Source organism: Schistocerca americana, chromosome 5, assembly GCF_021461395.2.
Source record: "Schistocerca americana isolate TAMUIC-IGC-003095 chromosome 5, iqSchAmer2.1, whole genome shotgun sequence".
Classification (NCBI taxonomy): Eukaryota; Metazoa; Arthropoda; class Insecta; order Orthoptera; family Acrididae; genus Schistocerca; species Schistocerca americana.
The window spans coordinates 673114057-673132668 of NC_060123.1; the positions used below are offsets into that span (position 1 = coordinate 673114057).

Here is an 18612-nt window from a genome sequence, read left to right on the forward strand (position 1 = left end):
TGAATGAATGATAGGGGTGTGTCTTTTTTCGCTGATCTCCAACAGAAGTCTGTTAAGCCATACTAATTCCGTGGCTCCTTCACTTGCATCAATGAACTCCGCTTCAGTGGTGGACAGTGTAACTGATTTCTGCAGTTGAAATGTCTACGATACAGCTGTGTCACTGATCATTTAAACAAAACCATTTGTAGATCATCTTGTTTTAGTGTTCCCAGCAAAGTCAGCATCAGCACAGGCACAAAGTTTACCACCAGATGAAGTACAGAAGAGACCCAAGTCTGATGTACCACGAAGATATCTGAAAATGCATTTAACAGTGTTCCGATCAGAAGCACTGGGTTTAGTAAGGAATGTTGCTATCGACAGTGTTGCTATATTCAATGTATAATTGTTCATTATCACAGGGAGTCTTCAATGGTTTCAAATCAGCCATGCTAAAACAATCTAGAATCTTCTCTGTGTATGCTGACTGTGAAATAAACAAGGCAGATACTCATTACTCTATTTGCATGTCTAAAAATGACTCTAAAGATCCCACTGTTTTTTTGAACTCTGACTTTAACATATCTAAAAAGGAATTCACTGTGCTTGGAGCTGTTCCTCATAGGTCCATCATCAACATAAATAGCAATCAGCAATGTCTCTATTTTGATTTCTTGAATGTAAAGGCAAGGATCTGCTATAGATCTAATACAGCAATTTTTTTCATGAATGAATGAAACTTATTATTCCAGCAACAAAGTGATTGCTTGACTCCATACCTGACATGTCATTGAAACCTTCTGGTTGAGTCATGTATATTTCTGTATCCAAGTAACCATACAAAAATCTAGTTCTCACATCGAATTGACCAAGTTTCAAATTTTCTTCTGCTGCAATCTTTATTACACCACGAATAGCATCATAACGAGCAACTGGACTAAATGTTTCATCATAATCAAGTCTGGCATGTTGAGAGATACCGTGCACAACCAAGCAAGCACAGTATCGATCAATCGATCCATCAGGTCTATATTCCATAGTAAGTACCCATCAATTATCGATAACAAGTTTTCCTTTAAGCAGTTCTAACATGTCCCATGCACCATTTTCTTCAAATGCCTTCACTTCTTCTTTCATTGCATTAAACCATTAACTGGAATTACTACTTTCCATAGCTTCATTGAAGTTTGTTGGTGCACGGTCTTCATGGACTGCTTTTCTCAGGCAAACCAATGAATTTGCTTCTTGAGGCTGATATCCTAATTTGTAATCACTCAATTTAATGAACTGGGCATCAAGTTAGTAACTCATTCCAATATTCTTGATCACTAGTCTCAATCTCATCAACAGTAGATTCACTTTTCTCTCCTATTTCTTCAGGTATGCAATTAAATTCCAGCTCAATTGAATTTCCAGTTATACGTAGTTTTTCTGGTTGAAAATAAACATTGTGTGATTTCACACTTTGTACCCATCTTTGTCTTTCACATTAGCCAGATATACCTTTGTCATCAAACTTCAAACAAAATTTCTTTGGCAAATAAACACAGCATTTTGATACAAAAATGCATAAATAGCTGAAACTGTAACATTTTGTCAATCCACAATTCAAAAGGTGTTTTAACTTCAACATTTGACTTCCCAGTATGACTTAGTAGAGAAACAGCTGTAACATATGCATAAGCCAAAAACGACTTGGGTAACTTTCTAGATGTCAACTGAGCAAGCTAATTCAACTATATGTCGAACTGTTTGTTCAATAACGCCACTTTGCTCATGAGTGTCAGGACATGTAAGACGAAACTGACCAAAACACTTTTACCTTATGACCAATAGCATCACACAGCTTCAAAAATGTTTTCAAATAGTCAGTCACTTAAGATTTATTTTGCATGAAATATGTCTGAACAAAACAAGAATAATCAATCATCTTTTAAAATCACATAGTAATGAAAAGACTTTCTAGTCAACACATATTGGTCCATTAACATCTGTATTGAACAACTCACTGACATTTTATTGACAATCTCTGTGATGGCTAAATGATTTGAAGTTGAATTTGCCAAGAACACATCCATCACAAAACGATGTGGTATCAGGGCACTTAAATGATATATATGACATTTATCTTGATGATCGAGTCTCCCATACCAACATTTTTAGTTATTCTTCTCAAGTTACTAAGTTAATCATTACTTGTGAATCCAGAGGACAAACTCATATGGTCAAAATATATACTGAACCAACTAGGCTTCCTGTTGCGACTATTTCACTATGTCGCTGAATGATAATACCTTTGTTGTCGTAAGTCACATTATATCCTCGTTGTGCAGCTTGATGCACAGAGAAAAGTTGGTTTCTGACATCAGGTACATACCAGACACTTTTAAGCAAAGCAGGTGTCCACCTTTTGTTTATCATTATTTCAATATAAATATTGCCAGTCCCATGTGCAAAAATAACTTTGTTGCCAGCTGTATGTACACATTGTGGAAGAGGAAATTTTTCAAACTTGGTGAAATGCTTTATGAAATATGACGGGTCATGCCAGAGTCCAGAATTCAAAAATATTCACTACCAAAAGTAACATGAAACAAGCGAATGGCTATAAATGTATTTGGTTTGCTGCTCACTTTTAAAATGGAACTCTAATTATTGTTGTTGTTAGCTGTTGCTTTTACTTCTTCTGCAGATATGCACTTTCAGCGGTTTGCAATATTATGTCCAGCTTTCTTACAATAGACACACTTCCTTTCTTCTTTGACTTATTCCGCTCCCTTGCAAATTTCTTCTGTTTTTGACGTTGTTCATCCAATTTTGGTTTGGCATGGAAAGCACCAGCTGCCTGGGTAGCTAGCGAATTCTCAATCAAATGCAGATCCTCTACAAGAAGCTTTGTCGTCTGCTCAGATTAAGGAACATGATACAAAGTCAACCTGTAAAGCTGATATTCAGGTCTTAATGTTTCGAAAATACGATGGTGAAGCAGCGAAAGAGCAAAGCTGCATTTGGATTTATTTCGTTCAGTTCACAGCATAAGTCATGGTATGTTCACAAGTAGTGATGTGTGTTTTGTTATACATGTGATGTCATTTTTTTGACATTTCAAAGAAACAAACAATGTGTACAGCCGCATAATATACTGACGTAAAGGTGTCCCAAATTTCTTTTGCATCAGTCTTCTTTCACACATGAATAGCAGGTTCCTCATCAAGTGCCATTTCAATGATATGAACTGCCCGAGCATTGTCCCACTGCCAGTGCTGAAATGCGTTGGACGGTTAATCTCCTTCCGCTAATGATGAACACTGAAATGTACCATCTGTAATCAAATAAAAGGAAGGTTCCTTTAAACAAAGCTAAATCTGCTGTATCCATTTTTTCCACTGATCTTCACTTGACAACTTGCGAATATTTGTACGACTACTGTCGTCACTCAACTGAAGCGTTAGGTCTGCCATTCCACAAAACTTGTAGTCTCATGAATTTCCTAGTAAATGGAAAAGTTGTGGTATATTTTTATAGCAAGAACACAATACTTTTAGGAATAGTGATGTTACATAGCAACAAAACTTCATACAGTAAAAGCATGAAAACTAAACTCTTAGAGCAAAGAATTTCACGTGACACAAACCAAGCACCACTATAGGAGAGGACAGGAAACATACAGTTCTGGTTTATTTCCATTAACAGAACACACCAGTTCCAGGTATGGCTTTTTTGTGTTTTTAACTAACTGTTTGTTTTATTGTTATCTTTCATATCCAGGTCTTATTCTCTCGTTGACTAATAAGATCATCTCTCAATGATGACAACAAGAAAAACACAAAGACAATAAAGTTGCAGACCCACAGGCCTTCCTATTAGACTACAACAAATTAACTACTGAAAATAAGAAGCATGCAAAAGCATCCTTTTCAAACATTGTGCATTATGCCAACATAGCCAAAGTTCTTTTGCTGTGTGTGTGTGTGTGTGTGCGCGCGCGCGCCCACACACACACACACACACACACACACACACACACACACACACAAAGTTGTCTGAAATACTCACTCCCATCTACGTGTAACAGAGTACACTAGTAGCAAATATATACAGGGTGTATCTGAAATGAATGCAGAAAACAAGAGGGCTGGTAGAGTAGGTCGTAATAAGCATATTTCACATTGCAACCTATATTCGCACCCTTTAGTGTACGGTGCTAGGCATCGTTTAACAGCAATGCCAATAGTATAGGCACACAACATGCTACTCGAGCCGTCACAGTAGCAAGTCTACAGGGCAATGTTTTCAATGTACGTGTGGCAGCAAGGTAAATGAGAAGTCAGTGTAATGTTTTATAACCTTTATTTGAAAACAGTTACAAGAAGTGCTCGAAATCATGCCCTCCTGGTTGAATGCAAGCTGTGGTACAATGATGCTGGAGTGACTGTCGCACTCTTTCAAACACTCCTGGCAAAGTGGAAATTGCATAGGAGGCTGCCATAATGTGTACTATCACCTCTTCATCAGTCTCAATGGGTGTTTCATAGACAACCTATTTCAGGTGCCCCAGAAAAAAAAATCAATGGGCGTCAAGTCGGGGGAATTTATACATAATGCCACTGGCCCTCCACTTCTCACCAAAGGTTTCATCCAAAATCACTCACACTGCATGTGCGCAGGTGCACCATCATGTTGGTACCACATTCACTGTCACACATAGTAGAACATGTTCCATCAATTCTGGCAGAGTTTCTCATAAAAAGATGAAGTATCTGTCTGTGTTCAGTCGCCAGGGAAACATGTATGGACCAACCTGATTATTGCCTACCAAGCCGACCCAAACGTTGACAGCGAAGTGATCTTTGTGACCATGATCAAAGGCAGCGTGCAGATTTTTCTATGTTCAAATGTGTCAATTATGGCTGCTCCACATACTTTCTTGTGTAAAGGATGCCTTGCCTGTGAAACATACATGGTTCGGAAAGTCTGGTTCAATTACACCTTTAGAAAAACCACTGGCAGAATTCAATTTGATGGGGAAAATCATTAGTATCAAGGATGTGAACCTTCCGAAGGCAGTAGGGTTGCAAATCATCTTCATGCCACACACACCAAATCATGGAATGGCTTACACCCATTTCCCATACAACATGCCGTGAGCTTGTTGACGGTGCATTTTTCAGCAGTGCTAAAGCCACTCCTTCAAGCCCTGGTGTACACGCTGTGCATTGATGACCGCATCCGTCAGGCCTTCGTACCTGTAACACAAAATGAATACATTGTGTTTCGAAGTCAGCCTTACAAGAATGCTCCAGTGGAAAATGTACCTCAAGTGAACCTTTCTCCCATAGGGCCCACTAAATGTGAGTGGATCTGGTACTCGATTCGGAAACCACCGAATGTCCAAACGTTGGGCAGTGTGAGCATTTCCATCCGCCGCGCTGTAAGCACAGTGCATGTCTGCCCTTTCTTCCCGTGAACAGCACTCTCTTTCCTGTCCATTCCACACAGTAACAAACACAAGAGAGTCCTTGCTTGATGACAAACTGACACAGGGTGAACCAGTCTCCGCAGTGTGGACAGGTGCTGCCCTCTATGCAACATCTATTAAACAGGCATTTCACAGCCAAAAGCAATGCACTGTCATCCCTTTAATCTGCAACTACATTGAATACAGCATTTGCAAATAAAGGTCGCAAAACTTCAACCTGACAGCTCTTTTACCTTGATGTCACAATACACTGAAATCGTTGCCCTGCAGACCTGCCACCACGATGACTCGGATGGCACGTTGTGTGGCTATCTTCTAGGTAGTGTGCAATGCTGTTCAATGATGCCTAGTGCTGTTTGCTACGTGATGCGGGCATTGATTGCTACGTGAAATATGTCTGTTACAAGAGCACTGTAAAAAGAAAATCCAGGGTTTCATCATGGACACTGCCTCAGAATGTTGGCCTGGCAGAGAGCAGGTTTGGTCAACTTTAAATCTGACTTCACACAAATTTTATGGTTACTTCAGCAGCATTTCCCTTCTTATGTACTGGCCCCAACCCTTAAGTACAGAGAAACACACACACACACACACACACACACATACACAGAGAGAGAGAGAGAGAGAGAGAGAGAGAGAGAGAGAGAGAGAGAGAGAGAGAGAAGAGTTTTTCTAGTTTCCAGAGTGATGCAGAGCTAGCAGCAGTTACACCCATAGGACTTTACTACTGATTAAAGACAGATTTTGCAATACGCTGTTTATGTTCTAGGTATAGCTCAGTTGCTACTTCAATGCTCTTTATCGTGTAGATAAGAATAACTTGTACTCAGCTAGTGCATTGTCAACTATTTGTCTGATGAAGGAAGGAGAAGAAACAGTTAAAGCAAAATGAGAAGACATTTCCGGAAACCCATTTTAGGTGTTACAAGGAAATGCTGCATTTTAAATTTGGCTACGGAATGCTGAAAGAGTTTGTTTTTGGACGCTTCTTATTCATTAGAGCATTCAATGATTACATTACTTTCAAGTCCCACATTCCCACATTTGTGTGGCCACTTGTATTCTCTTCGTTTTTAAAATATAGGAACAAAATGTACTGTTCATAACTTGTACAACTGGTCATAAATGTAACATTGGTCATCTTTTGCCAGACTCTTGTGGTTGTCTTCAGTTGAAAGACTAGTTTAAGACAGATCTCCACATTAGTCTATCCTACAATTATGAGTCCACATAGGCCTATATCAATGTTTTGCTATTCTGTACTCAGACTTCTTGTAAGTAGGAATCTCACCAACCTAACACTGTAGTTAAGGCTCATTTGACTATACCAAGGCACAGATTATCCAGAACAGAAAAGCCTCATGAAACTGACCCACTAAACTCTGTAACAAGTTCCACACTCTGCTCAGTCCACGTTACTAGTAAAAACCATTAAAATACAGTTGTACAAATGGCACTCAGAAAACGTATTATACAGCTTTAATGTGGTCAATGTACAACACTGAAATTAATTTTTAAGATGTTTCTTATAATATGAGGTTTGATTATGTACCAATAATAAGGTTAAGTTTAATTCCAAAATTACCAACAACTAATAAAAATTCTTGATTCTTGGAATAGTATGAAGCACTGTTTTGGGTCCTGAAGTTGCTCTGACAACAGTAAATGTTCAGTTTTATTCTGCTATTTATAGCCTTACTGTGATAAAGAAGTCCCTCGTGACGATGGTAGCATTGTACCCCATATACATTAACTTGACACAGGTACAGTTCCTCTATCAGATGCCAGCACATGAGCAATCATATTCACTTAGGCCGGTATTACACTATCAAATTTCTTTGTCCAAGATCTTTGACCAATATCTTTGTCAGAGATATTTGATGGTGTAATAGGGACTTTGTCAAATGTCGTCCAATATTTGATCAAATCTACGGCCTCGCTGTAGATTTGATCAAATAAATCGCCTGTCTTCTGTTCACTGCAATGTGACATGTTACCACATGGAGCGCTAGCATCGCTGCATTCTGTCGTCTGTGGTGTTCTTATAAACATTGCCGGTAAATACAATTGGTGTGTGCCGACAACTACAAAATTAATAGAGATGTATGAAGCTGATGAGGCGCTTTACAACGTGAGGTACCCTGAATACAAAAATAGATTAAGAAGATTGGAGACCTGACCTGACCTAACCTAACATAACCCTCTTCTGTAACAAGGAATCTGAGTGTTACAGTGAGCCTGTCTTCTGAAGATGTAGCAGTTCTTAAGTGAATATTGTGCTTTGTGATATGAGGATACACCTCACAGAGCACAAACAGAAATGTATGCTCATCCATTCTTAAGTAATTGATGTACAACTTGATGTCTTCCACTGTAAGCCCACCTAACAAGTTTTGTTGAATGCTTTTATCCTGTCGTCGTAAAACCCACGGCTTCAACCAGATTAGATTATTTTTTCGTTCCATAGATCCGTGCTCAGGAGATCCTTGTGGATGTGGAACATGTCAATTTTTTTTAAGCTGAAATAACAATACTAATAGTATGAATAAATACATCATTTGTTTCTATTAAAAATTTCGTCAATGAAGTAGAAGGAGTTGGCCACTAGTAAGTCTTTCAGGTTTCTTTTTAACTGATCTTTATTTGTAACTAAAATTTTTATGTCTGCTGGCAAATTATTTAACATGAGTGTTCCTGAGTAGTGGACCCTTTTTTGAACTAAAGTAAGTGCTTTGAAGTCCTTGTGCAGATCATTTTTGTTCCTGGTATTGTATGTATGAACTGAGTTCTTTGTTGAAAAAAGAGATATATTATTTAGGACACATTTCATTAAGGAGTAAATATACTGAGAGGCAGTAGTTAGTATACCCAGTTCTTTGAAGAGGTTTCTGCAGGACATCCGTGAATTTACTCCACAAATAATACGTATTACACACTTTTGGACTCTGAAAACTTTTGTTTGACTTTATGATTTACCCCAAAATATTATACCATATGACTTTGTGGAATGAAAGTAGGCAAAGTATGCAAGTTTTTTCATTTTTATGTTGCCTATGTCTGCTAACACTCGAATTGCAAATACAGATTTGTTAAGGCGTTTCTGCAATTCTGTGGCGTGCTCCTCCCAACTGAATTTGTTATCAAGTTGTAATCCCAGGAATTTAAGACTGTCTACCTTGTATGTATGGTTCCTTTTTTCCCTCACTTCTTTTCCGCATGTGCACACGATGCAATTGCGGTACGTGCAACTGCTGCGGTTAATAACAAGTTGTTGTCAGCCATCTTGAACTTTGACGAAAAATTTGATAACAGTGTAATACCCCTTCTAGCGCCACGTCAAAGATCTTTGTCAAATATATTTGACAGAATATTTGATGACATCTTTGATCAAATCTTTGACAAAGAAATTTGATAGTGTAATACCGGCCTTATTAACAGTTAATGCATGCAACATCACTGTGAAAAGTGTCCTGCACCAGAAGCTGCAACATCTTCATTCGCTAGTGTTTTTCACATGGCACGTTCTGTATACAAGCGATGAATCCATACCAATTGAAACACTATGTACACAAAGTGTATGGCAATTGATAAATTTCCTTAAAAAGAAGTAACAAAAATTTGGAGTCTTGTTATGCCATCATTACACTGCCAAACATCAAAGTTTGCATCTTAAAGCCCTTAAATTTAATCTGAAGGAAGATGAGATTATTGTCCTAATGGATTTTGCAGAAAATTAATCACTCATTGTTCAGAATACAATGCAACATTTCCACGGGGAAAATAGTTGAGCACAAATTTATCCATGTGTCATCTATTTTCCACAAAATCAGAAGGTGGATTCTACAAGTTTTTGCGCTCTCAATGACTGTCTGACATGGTACAATTATTGTTCATGTTTTTATGAAATACATTTTGCCCAGATTTCCCACACCTGTTATTTCAGTGATGGCTCCAGCAACCAATGCACAAATGTCAGGAATTTTCTCTGCTTGTGCTATCATAAAAGAGAATTTGGAATGCTGGAGACGGGACGGACGGACGCACGCACGCACCTCAGGAATGTTCGGAACATAGCCGTATGTACAAATTAATTTGTGATATGAATGTAGTGACTTTTTCCACATCACAATCCAGTGTGCAAAATGATCCATGGAACATGTAAGTAACAAACCTTGAATTTTTTTTTTTTTTGCTACAAGATGTGAGAAGTCACCATGTGACTTTTAGGTACAACGAAGTTATTAGCAGCAAGAGTAAGCTTATAAGGGCCCATTAACAGACAGATTCTTGCGCCTATCTATCAGTTTTGCATCTGCACTGGAGGAAGTATTAATAGTATTAAATTTTCTTTCATCAGCAAACAATTAACTGTAAAAAAAAAAATCAAGCATCAAAAGAAGAGATGTCTACATACGGGTATGGACATTGGACATTACAGTGCTGGGTTCCAGAATAGAATAGTATTGCAGATATTCCAGCTCATTCAAGGACAGTGGCTGGCTAGCACTTGAGATATTCAACAGCAAACTAATGAAACCTCTAAAGAATTATAATAGCTTGGCGTAAACATAAGTGTAAGATCCTAGAAGAAACCTCTTCTAGCTTTGGCCTGGGAATCTTAAAGGAATGCATCATCAACGCTTGAGACCCTGTGGGAACAAACTGTTAACAGACAGAGATCCTGTAGTAAGGAAACCCATCCATGGCTGCTATTGCACAGCTTCAGGCATTGCCCGCATGGTAACAGGGATGTTGCTTTTCTCACTTTAAAAGAAACCAACAGTTATTGTACCAGCGTGGATCAGAGCTACACATTTGCACAGTTTTTCCATCATTACACTAATGTTCCACATAAACTGCAAACTATGTGAACACAAAATACTGTACACTTTAAACAGGAATCAATAACATTATACAATAAAAAAAAGACTCAAAATCATCTTGTGCGCCACAGTTTTTACGCAACAGTTTTGGTGTTGCAACGTCCAGTGCCTTGGTATGATTTTTAAGTTTATAACAAGCTTGATTCTGTAGTTATTATAGGGTCATTCCACACCAAGTGGTCTAAAACTGAAAAAAGTTCCCACCATCATGGTCTCCAATTTTCGTCAAATTTTAACTGTAGCTTTAGTCAAGTGTTGAAGTAAGTTTCCCAAGATTTCAGGCCTCTAGCTGCAATAGCTGCTGATCTAGACCCCCTTGTCTGAAGTGTACGTAGTCCGTGTGCATGCAACATAAAAAAAATGTCATATTTGGAGTCTAATAAAATCGAAACTAATTCATAAGAATGGTTAGTAAGATGCGACCCTGTACAGTTTTTTTTGCTGATTCCAACGAAATTATGTATAACATTACTCATGCAAACCCCGGTCAAATAACTCGACTCAAAGTATACTTCAAAATTTGTCGTGACACAACGCGACAAATTTTGACCAATATTAAGACCGAAATGATTTCCTTGCAGTTGAAGATATGGACTTGAACTTTTGGCCAAGCTTCATGCTTGTGCTAGACATAATGCAGCCGGATTTGCAATGATCCAGGCCATATGGTCGCCCTGCAGTATCTCTTCAAATTAGGCAGTGTCAGCACAAACGGTAAAATTTACCAAAGTTTCAAGCCAATTACTAAAAAATAGTTGGCCTGAATCTGCTTGTGAATAGTATCACCTAAAAGAGAAACTCTTGCTCTACAAGACTGACATTTGTTTTTTTTGCAACGCGACCATTAAGTACTCATTAACTCACATCAAAGTTGTTATATTTTGTATGCGCGATGCACTAATTTTTCTTCATTTCTAGGAATTTGAATCTTAATAGTCGCTTAGAATTACTGATATAATTGGATATTTCATTCGTGTTTTATTCAGTGATTGGCCAGTGAGAGATGTCAGAAGTTAATGAAGAAGAAGAATCGTTGGCCCCCTGTTCAATTGGAAAAGATGCTGCTGCATCGAAGTGCCATGTTATCTTCTATGCTAAGAAGACTGGATTCAAAGCGTTTAGTGATTTCACAGAATGTGACCAGAAATTGCTTGTTTCGCGTTCAGAAGCCAAACTTGACGAAAATTCCATCATTTGCTTCCACCATGAAGCCCTCTTCCTACATGAATATCAAGCGATGCAAAAGAAATGTTGCAATCCATTCAAGAAGAGGAATCACAATGTAAAAGCTGGACTTAGACTGCTTGATAATGAAACAGCTGCCAAACTTTGCCTGTTAAAGAAAAAAGAAGTGATTGATATAAAACCTGGTCAGAAGCTTTGCCCTCGCTGCATGTCGGCACTGAACCAAAAGCTAGAAGATTCATCATCACTATCAACCCAATCTGAACAAGATTTCACAACGGATGAAACTGAACCAGCCATCAACAAAAGTTTATCATTTATTGGTGCTTCACCATTGAAAAGAAGACAACTAAGTAAAAGAGATAAGCAAAGCTATGCAAAAAGAAAGATCTTGGATGCACAAAGTTTAATTGGGAATCAAATTGCTGCTGCTGTAGGAATCAATTACGATGAACAGCCAAGTTCAAGTAAAAGTCGCCCATGCAATAATTGTGCAGATCTTGATAATCTTATAGAAGAGTTGAAAGAAAAATGTAAAGTGTCAAATCGTAGGACAAAAGTTCAAATATTGACCTTGGTTCCAAGAAGCTGGACAATTAAAGATACGACAACAGCATTTAATGTATCAGAAAGAATGGTAAAGCAAGCGAGAAAACTGAAGAATGAGCAAGGTGTTCTAGCTTTTCCAGCAAATCGGCAAGGAAGGAAGCTTTCAGATGAAGTTGTTCAGAAAGTACATGACTTTTTTCAAGATGACGAATTCAGCAGACTTTGTCCAGGGAAGAAAGACTGTGTGCCTGTGAGAATTTCAGGAACAAAGGTGTACAAGCAAAAGCGGTTGTTGCTTTGCAATTTGAAGGAAATGTACGTGTCTTATCAGAAGCAAAATGGACCAGAAATTGGCTTCTCAAAGTTTTGCGAGCTTAGACCAAAATGGTGTGTTACAGTTGGCTCTGCTGGAATGCACTCAGTTTGTGTCTGTACAATACACCAAAATGTCAAGCTTATGCTCACTGGTGCATCAATCAATGAAGACTACAAGGAAATTCTTAGCAAAGCTGTTTGCAGCTTGGAAAACAAGGATTGTATGCTTCATCGTTGTGAAAACTGCCCTGGTCCAGAAGGTGTAGAAGCAGTTATTGCAACATATTTTGAAGATAATGACCCTGAAGAACTGATTGAGTACAAACAATGGATTCATACCGACAGGGATACTTTAGAAACAAAGCAGCTTTCAACAGAAGAGTATGTTGAAGATATTGCAGCAAAAATTTGGAACCTGTCTTGTCATCACTACATTGCCAAGCATCAAAGCCAGCACCTGAAAGCTCTCAAAACTGATTTGAAAGAAGGCGAATTCATAATACTAATGGATTTTGCTGAAAACTATTCATTTATTGTTCAAGATGCAGTGCAAGGCTTTCACTGGGAAAACAGTCAAGCAACAGTTCATCCATTTGTAGTCTACTACTGTGAAAACGAAGAGGTGCAATGTGTGAATCTTTGTGTTATTAGTGACTGCCTTCGACACGATACGATTACTGTCCATGTTTACATTGGAAAAGTAATCAATTACCTGAAGATGCAATTTTCCAAAATAAGCCACATCCACTACTTCAGTGATGGTTCAGCTGCACAATATAAGAATTTCAAGAATTTTCTCAACTTATGCTATCACAAAGAAGATTTTGAAATAACAGCAGAATGGAATTTCTTTGGAACAAGCCATGGAAAGTCGCCTTGTGATGGCACTGGAGGCACAACAAAACGGTTGGCAGCAAGAGCAAGTTTGCAACGTCCATATGAAAACCAGATTCTAACACCCAAAGATCTTTTCAACTTCTGCAATGATAATATCAATGGAATCAAATTCTTTTTCATCAGCAAAGAGGAAGTTGAAGAAGAAAAAGCTTCTCAAGAAGAAAGATTCCTGCAAGGGCACACTCTAGCTGGCACAAGAGAAAACCACCATTTTTTGCCCATTGATATGACGACAATTAAGGTCAGTAGAGTTTCTAATGATGCGACATCTTTTTTGGCCAAAATTAGTGCTGCTGAAGTAGTAGTTCAAGTCATGGATCTTCAGCCTGGGCAGTATGTTGCTTGCATTTATGAAAAGAAATGGTGGATTGGAAACATCGTTGAAATCTCAGTCGAACAGAAAGATGCTTTCATAAGCTTTATGCATCCTCATGGTCCTGCAAGTTCATTTTATTGGCCCTTAAGACGTGATACTTGCTGGATTCCAGAACAACTTATCATTGGTGTTATTCCAGCTCCATCAGTGACATCATCTGGTCGGCAATACAGTTTTCCTGAAAGCATTCTCTTGCAAATCAACGATGCTTCCAGAATGATGAAGTAACTGAGGAAGACAGGCTTGGGAACCTGCATAAAGAAACCCACAATCAGGCTTGGGATCCTGTGGTAAAGACACCCTGTAATCAGGCTTGGGAACCTGCAGTAAAGATACCCACCCGTGGCTGTTACTGCATGGCTATCGGGCGTGGCCCCTATGGCGATGGGGATGCTGGTTTTATTGTGATAACCAGTAATGGCTCAGCCATCATGGACCAACGCAGGGCACTGCGCACACAAAATATAAGATACTTTGACCTGAGTAAATAAGCACTTAATGGAAGCGTTGCAAAAGAAAAATATATCCATCTCGTAGAGCAAGAGTTTCTCTTTCAGATGATACTATTCACAATTAAATCCAGGCTGACTATTTTGTAGTAATGGGCTTTGAACTTTGGTAAATAAAGCCATTTGCGCTGACACTGCCAAATTTGAAGAGATTTTGCAAGGCGACTATAAAGCCTGGGTAGTTGGAAATCCAGCTGTATTATGTCCAGCACAAAGATAAGACTTGGTAAAAAGTTCAAGTCCATATCTTTATCTGCAAGGAAATTATTGCAGTCTGAATATTGGTCAAAATTTGTCGCATTAAGTCACGACAGAATTAGGGGTACACTTTGAGTCGACTTGTTTGACCGGATTTTGCATCAGTAATCTTATAATTAATTTCGTTTGAATCAGCACAAAAAACTGTACAGGGTCTCATCTTACTAACCATTCTTATGAATTGGTTTCAATTTTATGAGACCCCAAAAATGGCATTTTGTCTGATGTCGCGCGCATGCGAACTTACTACCCTTCAGACAAGGGGGTGTAGATCAGCAAGTATTGCAGCTAGAGGCTTGAAATCTTGAGAAACTTAATTTAGCACTTGACTAGTGCTACAGATAAAATTTGAAGAAAATTGGAGACATGATGGTGGGAAGGTTTAGACCACTTGGCATGGAATGACCCTATAGCAGAAAAACAGGCTGAATTACGTCATGGCAAGTCGTCATAAAAGACACCCTTTTTGAAGATTTTCGAGTTCTTCTGGCTCGCTTTTGCTTCCTAGTCATCAGGACTTACAGTAATACCTGACCCAAAGACAACTAAACAATTATAGAACATAATAAAATAGGTCAGATTTAATATGAGTACTTGAGGAATATGAACATATTTTCAGATTGTTTATGGAGCCTTTTATGCTTACATTGCAAAACAAAGTCTAGTTTTTAGGTCGTTTAGAACACAGCTTATCTAATGATAATGGCTTAAAAGTGTTTGCAGGATACTATGGTTTGTAAAAATGGGCTAGAAATACCCATTTTTGGCTTTTTTACAAAAAAAAAATGAGAACTCTGCCCACAGTTTGTAAACTATTTGAAAGCAGTAGCAGAATGACATTGTAAACTCTAACACCTCGCATTGGTAGGTTATTATATGGGAAGTTTCAGGTTTTATGCCACAATTACTTCCACTGACATAAAAAGCTAAACTTTCAAGCTCTATTTTTTTGGTCCAAATTCGCTTCAAATTACCAATATAAAAAAAAACTTTATTATTTCACTTAGGTAAGCACAAAATGCTATATTAGGTGGCCTAGTTTTGTTTCTTTCAAGAGAATATTGCCAGAGATATTCTGCCTTAAAGTCACAGAACACTCAGGGATAAACAGATGGAAGCTGCAATCACTGAATTGGTGAGCATAAAACTTCACTCAGCTGCATCTAAACACATCTTAGTCCAGCAGGAAACTCTACACCATCTGGCATGGAATGTCCCAGCATGCAGTGAGGAGAACTGGAGCTAATCGACTATATCAGTGTGGAAAGAGAAATTAGAGGCTATCAGAAGTATGGAAATACGTGTAACTCATTTATCTTGTTTATTCTGCTACAATGTAATGCTGTTAACACGGAGAGGATAATTATTATACACTATATTATAAATCTGATACAGAATGAAGTCTTTTTTGAAATACCATTATCCATTAAATAAACTACAAGCTGAAAAGTGGCCTTAGAGGTATGTCATACAGATGAAGATGGGGCGGTATTTTGATCACTGTAGTTGGTCTATAAATGAGGAACTGAAAATGTTCAACTATAAATGTTTCAAATGTACATTATCTAAAAATGAAAATTTAAAGGAAGAAAAAAGGAAGACTCCTGCCAGACAGATACCATCTCCCTGCAGCACAAGTAGTAAGAGATTAAAATGACAATTAGGCCTATATATCCCACCAACACAGTCACTATATATAAAAAAAAAAAAAAAAAATAATAATAATAATAATAAAATAATAATAAAAAAAACCAATAAAAGGCTTCTTGTTCCTTCTCCAATAGAGTTTCTGGTTCCTTCTCCAATACAGTACAGAATTTATGACAGCTATAATTTTTAAACGATTTAAATGTGAAAACACACATAAATAACACAAATTTAATACAATTAGCAAAAAAAAACTTATTACAGCTTAGGCAAGAATTTTTTTACTGCTGTAAACTCTAAACAGGAAGTAAAGTCTTATAGGCCTATTGTCCTTTAGAAAATGCTTGCAAAGATGGTATCTTTGTTTGAAGAAGCAACAACTTTTATTTCCGTACCCTAAAAAAAATTATTTGCTGCTATGTGTATAGCCCTACCTCAAAATACGAATTATGTGCTGTAACATGTCTTTTAGACACACAATGTATTCAGTGCTCCACATAGAGATCATGAAACCATTCATTGTTTAATTATGTCTAGGAAATTAAACACACACTGCTGCACCACAGATCCATTTAATGATTCTAAAAAGCTTTCATATAGCAGAATACCTCTTGTGTGTAATCCAACAGCTAACCACATTAAATGTACCTTGGTGACATTTGACTTATATCTACTTATAATTACCTAGATTTCTTACTTACATTACTGATACAGTCTGTTGAGAAAATAGTTTCATAAACAAAGGTATCTCAAAAATTAATGAAATTATTGGGCTTTTTTGGAGAAAGTATGATACTCTTAATCATGAGTATTAATTAAATTTGCCACATCAATCATATGTATGACACAAAGTATCGGCCTAACAGCAACATCTGACTTCAGAAACGAAACACTGCTGATTAACAAATTAGAAGATCAGCACTTTTGCACATTTCTTTCGATAATTTGGACATACGTTGTATGTTCTTCATAACTGCACACCAAATATACTTAACTGACTAATGAACACTTACAAAAACTTACCTCCCACAACAACCAACTTATATTCCGTCATTTTCATTAATAACTCAGCGCAGTGAGTGCGGCCCAACAACACCCTTCATACACGGTTTTCTTCAAGACGGTGATATCGCCTTCATGAGTGCAAATAATCTATCTAGCACGGTAACCGGGCATTTACAAGCCTCGCCAGGCTTTCGTAGCTATATACAGCGTTTTCTTACTCTTTGAAACTTGACTTGTGTACGAATTCGATCCGTTAAATCCAGCGGCGATGCAAGCGCTACTGATAGAGTCCGCCTGAATCATAAAGAAGCGGTATTTTTAAATAACTCCACTTATGTCATGTTCCATTAAACACTAACAGACGTACTGACAAGAGGCTAATTTACATATTCTTTCAACTGTCTTTCGCAAATCGAACCGAACATTTTATTCATTTAACAAGCAATTCCGACAAAACTCACGAGCCAAGAGCGCACTTATACAAATAAACGAGCGCTTGTTACTCATTCTGGTATTTCGCAACAGTAACAATAAATTATTGTTGCCGACCACTGCTACAGAAAAAGTTCTTCCGCCTATTATTGGTAACGTCTGCTGACAACCTGTCAATTATACGAATGTCCGATATCGTGTTCTTTCAATGGCCGACAAATACGATATGCGGAGCGCTATATTATAATTATGGCGTCCTCGGAACTTTCGTATTGCATTGTGTAATATTTACATCGGAGTATGTGAAGAAAAAAGAACATGACAATAATATTTTAGTGCAGTTTAAGTGAAATCAAATCACTATAACCTTTAGTGACGTTTGCAGCTCATTCAGAGAAATCTTTTACTCTATTAAGGTTTGTTAGTGGTGTACCAGTCACAAATAGGTCTGATATATAAAAGAAATTGACTGTAGTGTAGTAGCCAAATGGTCGTAACAGCTACTCAAGGGGAAAATAATACTATTTCAGTAACAGTCAGATCACTCCTAATGTAACGCAAACCCTTCCCATTATTTCGTAGCTATAGTAAATTCGATGCGCAAGTCTGAGGTGACCCAAAGTAATGAATCGTGTAAAGGACGGTCTAAATAAATTAACAATTAATTAAAACATAAAGAATTTATGCTTTAATTTTGTTCGACAATTACTGTAATCACTTTACTAATTGTATTACTATTCATTTAAATGACATAAATTCTGTAAAATTATTTAATTTGTTGTTTATGTACCATTGCGAAGTTTTAAATTTTGTTTTTCGTTGCAGATGTATAGTATGTTAGCAAATCACCTCAGTGCAATGTAGCATGTAAGTCCAAATTTACCCAAATAAACGCAGCGTATAATCCGAACAAAACTGTGAGGACACTGTAACTAAATATTTAAATATCAAGAAACATGGTTATTAATGAACTGGATCACAAAAAGATAGAAGTAAAAATACTAATTAAGGGACATACGGAAGAAGTATAGTAAATACAAAATAAGAAAAGTGTCGTAAAACATGCAGGAATTGTAGCAGGAATGTTCAGTTGAC

The 18612-nt window shown here is 37.5% G+C and overlaps 1 protein-coding gene across 3 annotated transcripts in view; it reads right to left on the bottom strand.

Annotated features, from left to right (window-relative positions):
* The window catches only part of LOC124616120 (GTPase HRas), a 72724-nt gene extending 54981 nt beyond the window's left edge, over positions 1-17743 (bottom strand). The window contains exons 1-2 of one of the 3 annotated variants that reach the window (XM_047144386.1): positions 17104-17743; positions 5103-5228 (exon numbers count right to left, since the gene is read on the bottom strand). In XM_047144386.1, coding sequence (XP_047000342.1) covers positions 5103-5115 — 13 coding nt within the window. In that variant the 5' untranslated portion in view covers positions 5116-5228; positions 17104-17743. Of the gene's footprint in view, positions 1-3129; positions 3304-5102; positions 5229-17103 lie in introns of those variants that run through there. The other 2 variants (XM_047144385.1, XM_047144384.1) reach the window with 2 other exon arrangements.
* Between the last annotated feature and the right edge of the window lie 869 nt (positions 17744-18612).